General features: G+C 41.7%; 1 protein-coding gene across 5 annotated transcripts in view; it reads right to left on the bottom strand.

Annotated features, from left to right (window-relative positions):
- LOC138794854 (plasma alpha-L-fucosidase-like) overlaps positions 1-14,109 on the bottom strand; it is a 62,367-nt gene that overhangs the window by 34,346 nt on the left and 13,912 nt on the right. For 3 of the 5 annotated variants that reach the window (XM_069973766.1, XM_069973769.1, XM_069973767.1), the window contains exons 2-5: positions 12,570-12,757; positions 10,768-11,107; positions 10,428-10,638; positions 897-1,087 (exon numbers count right to left, since the gene is read on the bottom strand). In XM_069973766.1, the coding sequence (XP_069829867.1) occupies positions 897-1,087; positions 10,428-10,638; positions 10,768-11,107; positions 12,570-12,757 (930 nt within the window). The remainder of the gene's footprint in view (positions 1-896; positions 1,088-10,427; positions 10,639-10,767; positions 11,108-12,569; positions 12,758-14,109) is intronic. The other 2 variants (XM_069973770.1, XM_069973771.1) reach the window with 2 other exon arrangements.

The raw sequence follows: 14,109 nt of genomic DNA, 5'->3' as shown, positions 1-14,109 counted from the left end.
GAGAATTCACATTTAAGATAGCTTCACCTGTATGTTAAAAAACATACAGGTGAAGCTTCGCCTGTATGTTAAAAACCCCCGTGAATCACCACATTTTGTAAACTGTACCCCTCATTGGCCTCATTAGACATGTACATTTTTCCTCTTTCATGTGAGCACTGAGGCCATAGACTGGTCGCTACAACCTGTGCTCAGTGTGTAGCAATGTCATCAGGGCACTTTTAACAGGTTGTCTATAGAAGTGGCCCTGCTATACAGTTTTGCCCGAGCACAGCATGGGCTTAATTTGAACTCAGGGAATGTTGCTGATTAGTAGAAAATATGTCCCTTTATTGGTTTCACTGACAATTAATGTAGAATAAAACTTAACCGCTGTATCCTGGAAAAACACTGTGCCCAGAAAAGAGGTGCCCCTCGTATACCCTGCTCTGTGCAGATCAGTGTGTAGTATATGCTTTCTGCTCCACATAAACAGCACAGTAGAGATGCATAATGTCAAGCACCACAGTTTATCTTGTTCTACTTAAAGGGAACCAATCACCTCCCTGAGGAAGTGGGACTTGGCCCCAGTACCTTACAGCTGCTGGGTGCAGCTTTCTGACACTGTGCCTGGCAGACTCCGTCCAAGTGCCCGGTAACTAGGTATGGGGGCGGGGCTGCAGCGGTAAGTAGTCATGCTGCCAATCAAGCGTAAGTGGCTATGAAGAGGGTGGAGGCAGCAGACTACATGCCAATGTGGCTCCACCCCCATGTCTAGTTACCAGGCACCGGAATGGGGGAATAAAGATTTTAAATAATATCAATATTATACGTTAAACTACTGTTAAAGGTGCACTAAAACAGTAATTATAACCGTTTTTTTGTTTGTTTTTTTTAACAAAGAATTAGTCTCTTACCAAACTCCTGGTGTCACCGAATCATTCTGAGCTCTCCAAGGCTTTGTACTATAAATGGCCTCACCATTAACTTTAAGCCATGTCCCCATCTGTTTCAAACGCTCCTCAAATACAACAGGTATTCGACCATCATGAGTGGGACCAATGTTCATTAGCAGATTTCCACCACACGATACAGTTTCAACTAACTCCTGTTGAAATGCAATGTTACTTATTGGACACAATGGAAATACAAAAATAAAAAATTCCTTAGTGCTTTAAGGACCTAGCAATTGTGTTCACTTTTGTTTTTCCTCCATGTGTTTAAGGCCATAGCGCTTGCAGACCCAACAGACCCAAATTAGGTCTTATTTGTGACACCAATTGTACTATGCAATGGCACACTTATGCTGTAGTACAGAAAAAAAAAATATTTGCATTGTGAGAAGAAAAATGTAATGGGGGGGGGGGGGGGGGGCGCAGTGTTACATTATTTGCCATGTGCTTAAACTGACTTGTTGTCAATGTTTCCAAAAATTTGGTGCGATTCCAACTATTTGTGGATGATTTGCTAACACACCAGAGGCATTGGCCCGGTATTTAAAGCGACTCTGTACCCACTGTTCCCCCCAGCCAATTAGTTATACCTGTTTGTAGCTAATGTGAAGTCCATTCTTCTGTTATGTTTTTCCACGCTGGTTGAGTTTTTGTTCGGCTGAAAAACAAACTTTAGTTGAGGATATGGCTTGTCTAAGAGGCGGGGCCGAGAGTGTTTGTGCCTAGGTGAAGAGCTGCCTTTGTGGTCTTGGTCTCGTCTCCCCTGCCTCTCGTTCTGCCCTCACAGGACTCGTTGTTATTGCGCCTGTGCCGTGGTTGTAACCCCCTGGCGTGAGGGGTGGCCGCAGACAGACATTGGAGGCGGTGCAGGGACAATGGGAAGCGGCTCAGACAGACATGGAGGGCATAGACGACACGCAGCGTGACCCGCAACGAGGCGGCACTGACCCGCAACATCACGGCGCTAGGGGGTTGTTACAACCACGCCGCAGGCGCAATAACGAGTCCTGTGAAGGCGGAAAGAGGGCGGAACGAGAGGTAGGGGAAGACTAAACCAAGACCACACAGGCGGCGCTTCACCTAGAAAAACATAACAGAAGAATGGACTTCACATAAGCTACAAACAGGTATAACTTGTTGGGGGAACAGTGGGTACAGAGTCGCTTTAAATATTTAGAGCAATTCAGCCAACAATCTGCGTCATCAGCCGCTGAGCCGCGATTGGCCGAGCACAGTTATGCTCAGCCAATCGCGGCTGAGCAGCTGATGACGCGGCCGGCACTCGGGAAGATCGGATGTGTTCGGGCTGGCCGGCCGAAGATGACGTTTGGCACAAGATGGCGGACACGTGTCGGCACGGATTAGGTATGTATAAAGCACTACACTTCCGGGTACACGGGTGGGGGTGGTGGGACACGGGGAAGGGGGCCATTCACAGACATAACATACATTACAAAGTTGTATAACTTTGTAATGTGTGTTATTCTATGAATAATTTTTTACCGCCGCACTACCCCTTTAAGTAATCAATAGTACAGGCGATTTTAAAAAAACTTTGTAATTGGGTTTATTAGGCAAATATGCCATTATCTGCATTCAAAAAGACTGTTCCCAGGTCCCCCCCCCCTCCTCTCCATCATCCACTGCTCATTATCAGGAAATCTCAACTGTTTTATATCAGTCGAGCCCTGTCTGTTCTATGGAGAGGGGAGGGGGGAGATTAGTGGCAGCAGAGAACAAAGGATTACACAGCAGGACCTGTGTAAAAGCCGGTATTCAGAGATCAGAAAGTTTAGTGCTAACTCCAGAGGAGATAGCCCGTTGATGTAGCTGTAAATTACCTCTTTGTTGTCTTGTCTTGGTGCCTCAACCCCTCTTTCTCCATAAGTGAACCATGAAGACAGGGGAGAGAGCTTCAAACTGCTTTTTCATGATAAAAATGCCTTTCTCGGCTAATAACCCCAATAACAAAGTTTCTCAAAATCGCCTGCACTATTGATTTCTGCAAAAAAATTTAAACGACAGTGACACTTTAACTCTAAGAAGGATGTGAGCGCACCCCCTCTAGTGGCCGGATCTATACCACATACGGATATGACACATGCTGAGTGGACACCAGACCGCCATTACAATAATGCTGCCACTTTGAAGTGTCTGCTGCTGTCCTGAAAGTAAGCATCATTTTACAAACACTCATCCACCGAAACAGCACCATCTGCTACTGACAGCTTCAATGCTGTAACATGTCAGATATTGTAACAGTAGTAGTTATGGATCTGCTGTACTTCCAATAGTAATGGCGTAAGCCGCACCAGGAAGTGGGATCTAAGGGGCCACTGTTTTTCACCAGGGTGGGCTGGACTTCCGAAAGGTGACCCCTAGGTCCCTACACCTGGCTTGGCTTGCTAGAAGTGGCAGGCAAGGTGCAGCAAGAGACACGTAAGGCAGGCAGGCTGCATTGCAGCAGTACTCACGGCTGGAACTTGGGCAACAGTCACAGAGGAAAGGAATCATGAGCAGGAAAGCTGGGACCACTATGTAAGGTTGCAATAGCAGAGTATTTAACAGGAGAGCCAGGTGAAGCCAGAATTTAAATAAAGAAAGGCTGCAGGCTGCAGCCAATCAAGAGCACACAGGCCCTTTAAACCTAAGTGAGCCGGTTCGAGCGTACCAACAGTGGGAGAGGGGAGCAGGAGTATGGATTCGTGAGTCGCCCTACAGGGCCTGAGAGATGGGCGAGATGTGGTGAAAGTTAAATGCACTTTGGTATGTTATGGTAAATGTTGTTTTTGGCACTATGAAATGATGCCCTTTTTTCACTTTAATATCTCTTCCTGTCTCCCGAACCTATACACTGTAATACTACCATTAATATAGCTCATCTCTAGCCACCACTCTTAATTAAAAAACATGCACGCTTATGAGAGAGTATGCGCTGATTATTTTACGAATACTCCAACAAATGTGCAGTGTTGGCAAAATTTTTGCATCCAAAGACCATGCACACATATGTCCCATCAATCACAATGCCCATAAATATTGTGGAGTCCTTTAGAGATTATTACCAATGCTATTACAATTTAAGAGGCCCTTTAGTGAACATGTGGCATATGTGTCCTCCACCAAACTCCCAACACTTCAGCCGAAGACAGTCACCGATTTAGACATCATGTTCTCTACAGCGGAATTGGCAGCGGTCATAAAGGGAATGCCCAGTGCAAAAAGTCTACACAACACAAAACAAAAGACAAACTCATAGGTGCACCCACAAATCAATCAAAAATATAAATTTTATTTAACATAAATTAATCCTTTACATAAAGCTAGACACTGACGAAGGCCCCTAACAAAGTCACAATACAGGAGTGACGATACGTGATAGGGTTTTGGACCAGAGTAGCCCACAGGGATCCTTAGTGATATCTTTCAAATTTTTATACTTTGTGCTGCTATTAGGGTCCTTTTTGCTTATTTCCTTACTTTCTGATTAGGTTTTCTGCACTATTGTAGGTGGTTTAAATTTTTCATTGGTGCTCTATTTTGGGGTGTTATCACTGCAGGTGGTTCATGATTTGCATTAGTGCTTTAGCCTTTGGTCTTTTGGATCATGCATATATATGAAATTATGGAATGAATATTGATTTGCATATTTATTAGCACTTTATTTCTTGATTCATTGGTTCATGCATGCATATGAAGTTACTGCATGAATTTTGGGCATGCTATTGTATTAAGGTATCTTGCACTTGCACTTTATTAGGAACAAGAAGGAGATAGCATCAAGACCTTTGCAAACATTTATTACAAAAAACTATTTATATATTGTGGATCCCATCCTATTTAGGTGGTTCTCCGGTGTGGAAGTCAGTTTATTGTATCTGCTTATTTGTACATCCTCACCCTTATGGGTGTTTTTTTTAAATGTTTTTAATTGTGTGTCTAGCTTTATGTAAAGGATTAATTTATGTTAAATAGAATAAATTTTTTTGATTGATTTGTGGGTGCACCTATGAGTTTGTCTTGGTTTGTGTTGTGTAGTATTGGTTTAACTAAGGTAGCATCCCATATTACACTATATTAAGAGGTTAGCTCCCTGTTTACAGTTTATACACAGTGCAAAAAGTCTGGGACTGGATGGGTATACAGCTCAATTTTATAAGTTCTAAGTTTTATAAGTTCCCTGCAATTAACACCCTTCTCAGCCAGGGTCTTTAACTCTATTTCACGGCGCAATGCTTGATGGCGATGATTTTTGTAATCCTTAAGCCTAGGAAGGACAGTGAACTTCGCATTGCATAGGCCCATTTCCCTAATCAATGTGGACATAAAGTTCTACTCTAAAATAATTGCAACAGATTAGCCCTGTCCCTATCAAGCATTATCCACACAGACCAGGTTTTGTACCACGGAGGGAGGCAAGGGCTAATTTAAATAAAACCCTCCTCCTTTTGTCCCATGCCCAAAAGATTGCATCCGCTGGTCCTTTATCCAAGCCAACTTGCCCCAAATTGGGCTGGAGAAGATATTGTTAGGAAAAATCATGGCTCTCTACTGCATGCGTGCGAGTTAACGTCCTCCTGTCTGTGCCATTTGCCATAGCAAACGGCACCCGAGGATGCATGCCCCTTGTCACCTATTCTGTATGTTCTGTCTAAGGAGCACCTTGAAGTAGCCCTAAGAGCCTCTCCAGATATCAAAGGCATATGGCTTACACATTCTCATCATAGGCTAGCATTATACGCCAATGAATTGATGCCAAGTATTGTTATTAAAATATGTTCAAGGCTTCAAGTTCAACCTCCCTGGAGGGATAGATGCTGTCTTTGAGAATTGTTTAACGCAACGCATAGATGTTCTGTAGCGTAATAGGTTTGATGCACCTGGAATTTTAAAGGGTTATGACAAGACAAGGAGACAAGAACATTACTTATCAGAGAGTTTAGTAAGTTAGCCCTAACATGCATACTTGCTCTACTTAAACATAATATTCTCCATGGGGCACATTTACTAAGGATTCTAATTTGTGTGCATTTTCTAATGAGGACTGGTGTATATTTTGTTTTAATATCTTGTGACCGATTTATTAAAATGTAGCACTGCTATAGTGAATGCATCTAGGTAAAAAAAAAAAGTCACAAAAAAACAAAAATTGCGAAAACAAATTCACATGGTACTGGCCAGATGTACAGTAGGCCTGAACCAGTTTTTGCAACTTTTTTTTAAAAAAAAGTTGCAAATAATAAATTGGGCGCAAATCCCAGATTATGCAAACTTTTGGATGAATACTCAAAACAGACAGATTTTTTTTTAAAAAGTATCCCCTCCCAAAAATAATTCACCTATCAAATACTGGTTCATTAACAGAACTTAGGCCAAAAATCTAGTTATACACCTAAGAATTGGCACAAAAGCCATGCTAAATTTCCCCCTATGTGTTGTTTTATGTTACATTTACTGCCGAGTACCACTTGCAAGCTTTTTGTTTTCTGCATTACTTGTTATTCTACTAAAAAATCTTTAATAAAAAACCCTCTCATTTACAAAAATTTTTTATAAATAAACAATTCAAACAGCCATGTCCACACTACCAGGTACCTTCCTCGCTTCTGCCTGGTCCTGCAGCTTCCGCGAGTACCGCAGAGCCAGCCTCTGAAGTGACAGGCCATTCAGTCAATCACTGGCCACGGTATTGCCAACCATGTCCGTGCAGCCCTTGCTGCACAATAGTCGAGCCACGTAGTGGGCTTAGTAAACGAGCGCTGATCTAGCAGATCAGCGCTCATTTACAATATTGATCGGGCCATGTAATACGGCCTTTAGACTGGCTGATAAATCTGTCCTTTATTTAGATGTTGCTATGTGGTTGGGGTAGGGGAGCACTTTAGACAAATAAACAAAATCAAGGACCTAAAATTACTGGGGATTTGCTTACATTACTGCTAAATGTTTTATATTCACCTTTAACCCCTTAAAGACGGGGCCAATTTTCGTTTTTGCGTTTTTGGTTTTTCCTCCTTGTGTTTAAAAGGCCATAGCACTTGCATTTTTCCACCTAAAAACCCACATGAGCCCTTATTTTTTGCATCACTAATTGTACTTTGCAATGACAGGCTGAATTTTTGCATAAAGTACACTGCGAAACCAGAAAGAAATTCAAAATGTGGTGAAATTGAAAAAAAAAAGAACGCATTTCTATTATTTGGGGGGTATTTGTTTTTACGCCATTCGCCCTGGGGTAAAACTGACTTGTTATGCATGTTCCTCAAGTCTTTATGATTACAACGATATATAACATGTATACCTTTTCTTGTATCTGATGGCCTTTCAACCATTCAAACCATTTCAAAATTCAAACCATTGTTAACAAATATACATCCCTTAAAATCGCTCCATTCCCAGGCTTATAGCACTTTTATCCTTTGGTCTATGGGGCTGTGTCAGTTTTTGCGCCATGATGTGTTCTTTCTATCGGTACCTTGATTGCGCATATAGGACTTTTTTATCGCTTTTTATTAAATTGTTTCTGGATTTGATGCAACCAAAAATGTGCAATTTTGCATTTTGGGATTTTTTCGCGCTGATGCCGTTTATCGTGCGAGATCAGGAACGTGATTAATTAATAGTTCGGGCGATTACGCACGCGGCAATAGCAAACATGTTTATTTATTTATTTGTTTGTTTACTTTTATTTATAACATGGGAAAAGGGGGGTGGTTCAGACTTTTATTAGGGGAGGGGGCTTTTTACTATTAACAACACTTTTTTTTTTTTTTTTTACACATATACTAGAAGCCCCCCTAGGGGACTTCTAGTATATATACTTTGATCTCTCATTGAGATCTTTGCTGTATAGATATACAGCAAAGATCAATGAGATCGGCACTCGTTTGCTTTCGGCTGCTGCAGCCGGAAACAAATGAGTGCTGAGCCGGGGACGGCGCCATCTTGGAGCCGTCCCCGGCCGGCAGCAGCAACAGAGATCGCTCCTCCGGGACAACGTCTAATTAGCTAATTAGTGGGCACGGCTATCGGACCGTGCATGCTAATAGCAACGGTCCCGGGCTACACGCGGCACCCGGGACCGCAGCGCTTCAAAGCAGGGGTGCTTTGAAGTGCTCTTGAAGACATATGACGTACGGGTACGTCATATGTACTTAAGAGGTTAAAGCTGGGTTCACACTACGTATATTTCAGTCAGTATTGTGGTCCTCATATTGCAACCAAAACCAGGAGTGGATTAAAAACACAGAAAGGATCTGTTCACACAATGTTGAAATTGAGTGGATGGCCGCCATTTGATGGCAAATATTTGCTGTTATTTTAAAACAACGGCTGTTATATTGAAATAATGGCAGTTATTTACTGTTATATGGCGGCCATCCACTCAATTTCACCATTGTGTGAACAGATTCATTCTGTGTTTTTAATCCACTGGTTTTGGTTGCAATATGAGGACCACAATACTGACTGAAATATACGTAGAGTGAACCCAGCCTTAAGGTGTTATCCAGGCCTACAAAAACATACCTGCTTTCTTTCAGAATCAGCACCTCTCTTGTCCCAAGTTTGGGTGTGTTTTTTCAGCTAGGTTCCATTGGAGTGAATGGAGCTGAATTGTAATACCACACAACCTGAGGAAGGGAGTGGTACTGTTTTTGCAAGAAAGCATCTGTGCTTTTTCTAATCTTGGATAACGTCTTTAAAAGGGGTAGTCGGGGCTACAAAATTAATGACCTATCCTTTGGATGGTCTATCAATATAAGATTGCTGAGGTCCAACTCAAGCAGATTGACCATTTCACTGACTGAAGTAGATGGCAGCACTTCAGCAGGTGTTGTACCCCCTTGTTTCCCAGACACAGCTCTCTAGTGGCTGTTGCTGTTCCTGGTATTAAACTCAAGATCTTTTAACATACAATTTTGCAGCTGCAAATGAGCACTGATCAGCGATATCAATGCTTGCTTGCGGTGCTTTTACACAGCAGAAGAAACTGAGCAGCAAGAACAACCCTTGTATCATTCATGCAGCCCTGGAAACTGACAGCACAGCTATACATATACCTGTGCTGTCTGTTTCCAGATTACATTTACAATAGTGCCTTGGATTATGAGCATAATTTGTTCCCAGGACCAAACCACTCTTATACCAAAGAAATCAATTAAATGCTGACAGTTGGTCCCACACCCCCAAAATAATCATTTTTTTATTCTGAATAAAATGTAGAACAGATGAAACAAATAGAGACAAACCGCTGAATATGTTCTATTATACATTATTGCAGTCTGCATATGGTGTATAATGTATAGTAAGTGCATAAACCTGATAACACAGCAGCATTTTATAGATACAGAATGGAACTGCAGATCCCAATAATGGAGTAGCATAGTTCAACAGGCTAGAATAGAAAAGCAGGGCTGCTGTCAGAGGTCTGTGTGGTCACATGAAAGCAATGACGAAGGGGTGTGTGTTCACCATGGACCAATTAGGAAGTGAGAATCACAGAGCTGTGCAGGAGGACAGAGACAGAAACTTTTTTATACAGAAGTTTGAATGGCTGAGTGTAAGTGCAGGCACATTATAGCAGCAGTGTGTATAGCTGAGTGTATGTGCAGGAACATTATAGCTGGAATGGAGAGGATGGGGAATACAGGAGCTGACAGAGACTGCAGGGAATATGAAGGAATAAGCAGGGCAAATGTGGGTACATAAATGCAGCACTCTGTCTGGGAAGAGAGGGGTTACAGCTATGAAGAAATTACCTCCACAGTCCTGTCCCCTGATGCAAGCCCCAGCCTGAAGTGGATCTGGAAGGTGAGGGAGACTTCCTGGGTCAGAGTACAGTGCTGCAGACCCTGCTATGCAGACCACACCCCTCCCCTCTTAATCCAAGTTACAAGTTACAAGTTACAAGAAACTGTGAGCGCTTCTTCCAAAACGCTCTTAATCCAAGTTACTCTTAAACCAAGGTGCCACTGTACTTACCATCAGCGCTGCTTGTGATTTGGCTCCCCAGTCCTCCTGCTGTATCTTCAGGCCCTGCCTTTACCAACTGTCAATCATTTTGGGGGAGGGGGGCCTGAAGATACAGAAGCCGCAAAGCACAGGAATAAAAAACAGTATACACTGCTTGTGATCTGGAGAGCATGGCTATACACATATTCTATATATACAGTATATCCTAAATACATATCTATGCTGTCAGATTCCTTTTATCATTATAAGCTACACATAACCCTGTTTACACAGAAAGATGTGCAACCGATAGCGATACATTTTGGAGCATGATCAAAAGATGCAATCAGCCGAAGATAAGGCGTTAGCTGATCGCTATCACTTCTACATGGGCCGATTATTAGCTGCAGGAGCGTTTCTAGCAACACTCCTAGCCGATAATCAGCCTATGTAAAAGGCCTAACCAATTTTGTAATTGTCAAAGACAACTCCATTAATTATTTCAAGTCTATTAGTTATGTTAGTACTTAGTCTTCAGCATACCTGTACCAATTCTTCAATTGTCATTAATTCAGATAATGAGGCATCCCTCCGATATCCCCAGGATTTCTCGTCAATAGTCATACAGTTTTCCCATTTGTGAAGCACTAGATGGCCAGGATTATAGCGGTCTTTACAAGTGTAAAAGTCTCCATGCTTACACATGCAGTCCGATCCCCAACGGTCGTTAGTTACTACGATGTCTTTAACAGGGCTAAAAAGGGGGAAGAATACAAAGGTGCATAAAATTATCTGCAACTACAATATATTACAAGGAACAATAATAATATCAATGTAGAGTTACTATACTTTTCCATCATGGACTTCAAAACGGTCAACTTGCCTTTCATTGTACAGCCAAGCCAAGAAGCCAGTGCTGTTCCAGTAGGTATATGAGGCATTAGCATCTCCATCTGACCAAAGAATTTCTGGTTTATATTTTATTACAATTTCATATAATTCAGGCAATGATTTAGTCTTTGGGAAATTGTATGTTTGGAAATTATTCTTTTTATCGGTCAGGAAAAGAGGGTTAAACCACTCATATAGGGAGTGATAAAGTCCAAAGTGCAAATCTGTATTCTTCCTTACGGCATCTGCCAGCTCACCGACTAGGTCACGTTTTGATCCCATATCCAAGGCGTTCCAATTCCAAGAAAAATTGGAACCCCATAAGGTGTAACCTTTAAAGAAAATAATGTTTGATTTATGAAATTGCTAAGAAAAAAAATAAACACAAAATAAAACTAAGGCATGACTAAAGTCTACACTAAGATGCATTGTTGCAAAAGCATTGGAAAAATAAGTATTTGATATGCTGTCGATTTTGCAAGTTTTGCCAACTAAAAAGAACAGAGAGGGATGTAATTTTTATTATAGGTACACCTGACCTGTAAGAGACAAATAGGGAGAGATTTATAAAAGGGTGTAAATATACACCTGGTGTAAACTGCCCACAGCAACCAATCACAGCTCAGCTTTCAGCTCTGGTAGAATAAAAGAGGAGCTGTGATTGGTTGCTGTGGACAGTTTACACCAGGTGTATATTTACACCCTTTCATAAATCTCCCACATAATCTATAAAACATTGCAGAAAATCACATTGTATGATTTTTACATAATCCATTTTATTGCATGAAAAAATATATGATTAAAGGAGACCTGTCACCCCCCGTGCCGGGGTGACAGGCTCCCGACCCCCCCGTTACAGCCCCCCCAACGCGGGGTCGGGAGCCTGTCACCCCGGCACGGTGGGGGGGGGGGGGGGTGAAAGGTCCTCTTTAACGATCAACCAGTTCCTCTATAAGAAGCTCCCCCTACTCTGCACTTATTACCTGGATTAACTGCACCTATGTGAACTCGTTACCTGCATTGAAAACACCTGTCCACACAGTCAATCACGCTCCAACCTCTCCACCATAGCCAAGACCAAAGAGCTGTCTAAGGACACCAGGAACAAAATTGTAGACCTGCATAAAACTGGGATGGGCTACAGGACAATATACAAGCAGCTTTTTGAGATGGCAACAACTGCTGGAACAAGCAAAAAGGTGGGCACCACACTATATAACATAGTGCAGCTATGCATATAAACAGAAAAAAAGCACACAAGAGCTGCACATCCAATGTTTTATTTAGTCAAAGTACACAAAATTAATAAAAGAAGCAGACAAAAGGAGACAAGCCTCCTCACAAGACCATGACAGCATTAAAAACACTTAAAATGCATAAATCAATATCCCGCTTGCGTCCCAGACAGGATACACTAAGAATTGACCCCTAAACACAACATGGATGAAGAGTAATGAAAAAACAAGTACAATGGTGGAAAAAAATACGGTAATAATATCAACCCCCCAAAAAATGAAAAAAGTCACCATGTATGAAAGATAAAAGGAAGGGGGGGGGGGGGTGGCTCAGGTAGGAGAAGCAGTAGGAGAAGTCTTGACATGGACAGAGGTGGAGATCACTGTGTCAGACTGGAAAGAGTACACCACTTCCTGAAGAACATACAGTAGCTAAGTACTGAAAGATTAGAGATTTGCAAACAGAAATAGCTTACAGGAGTGCCCCTTTAAGCTCTGATTGGTTGTGATAAATCCCCCCTCTAACAAACTAAAAAAAAAGTAAACCCTGAATATTTACCTTCATGATGCTTGGAGGTGAGGACAATGTACTTGGCACCTGAATCCTTAAAAATGTTTGCCCACTTTTGTGGGTCATAGAATTCAGCGGTAAACTGTGGCCCAAAATCCTGATAAGTGAAATCTGGAGGGTAATTCTTTGACATAAAAGTGACATAAGCCTCAGATTTCTTTTCTTGCCAATACCACCTAAACAATAAAGAACAAGTATATTCACTCTACATGGTTTTATGGATGGAGACCTCTTTAAGAGAACGTATGGACTAGATGTGTTTTTACCCATTACAGACAGATACAGGCACATTCTTTTTTTTTTCTAATTTGTTTCGATTTTGATTGTAATTTTTTTTGTTTCACCTGTAGTACATTATTATGGGGACTGCCATGATGCCTAAGCAGTTTTTAACAGCATATAGTAACATGCTTTATGACAAGCCTCATGGAGACAAAATTAACATTACCTATTTTAACTATTTTTTTGTATGGGATACATATGTGAGGGTATAACTCTGTGGCAGGGCCGGACTGGGCCTGAAAAGCAGCCCTGGCACACAAATCCCAGCAGCCCACTTATATATCTCCCCACACACACCCATTGCACCAAGAAGAATGATAAGAATTTTTATCCCCACTTTGTCACATCATTTTCTTACATACATAAAGCCCAGAAATATCAGAGAGAAAACTAAGTGTACACTACCAATATAATCACAAATACCGCCATACACTGACCAAATAGCCATCAGATACTAGGTGTACACAAAGTATTACACCCCGTAGACTATAGAAGAGTATAAAGCAGTGATATCGGACACCAGGTGTACACAGATGCTGCAGAGTATTACACCCTGCAGACTACAGAAGAGTATACAGCAGTGATATCAGATACCAGGTGTACACAGGTGCTGCAGAGTATTACACCCTGCAGGCTACAGAAAAGTATACAGCAGTGATATCAGATACCAGGTGTACACAGATGCTGCAGAGTATTACACCCCACAGAATATAGAAGAGTATACTGCAGTAGTATCAGATGTACACAGATGCTGCAGAGTATTACTCCCTGCAGAATATAGAAGAGTATACAGCAGTGATATCAGATACCAAGTATACACAGATGCTGCAGAGTATTACACCCTGCAGACTAGGGCTGGGCGATATGGGCAAAAAATAAAATCTTGATTTTTAAAATTTTTTGGACGATTCTCGATTTAAATCTCGATTTTTTTTCCTTTTTTGCTAAATAAACAGGACATTTTCTACCAGCAACATCAGATACTATTTTAATGATATTTCAGACAACAACTGTATTGCTTTCCAGTGTAACAGAGGCCCCATATAGTATAGGAAATCATGTTTGTGCCTCCATCTACGTAGGGTGTAGTAGTGGAGGTATAGTGGATAAGGGGTGTAGTAGTGGAGGTATAGTGGATAAGGGGTGTAGTAGTGGAGGTATAGTGGCTAAGGGGTGTAGTAGTACAGGTAAAGATGAGGGGTGACTGGGGAGACTGAGGGGGAATGGGGTAAAACTGAAGGGGACT

The sequence above is a fragment of the Dendropsophus ebraccatus genome, chromosome 6 (genome assembly GCF_027789765.1).
Source record: "Dendropsophus ebraccatus isolate aDenEbr1 chromosome 6, aDenEbr1.pat, whole genome shotgun sequence".
NCBI classification, from domain to species: Eukaryota; Metazoa; Chordata; class Amphibia; order Anura; family Hylidae; genus Dendropsophus; species Dendropsophus ebraccatus.
The sequence above is the reverse complement of the archived record's forward strand: the minus strand, read 5'-3'. Positions and strand labels throughout refer to the sequence as shown.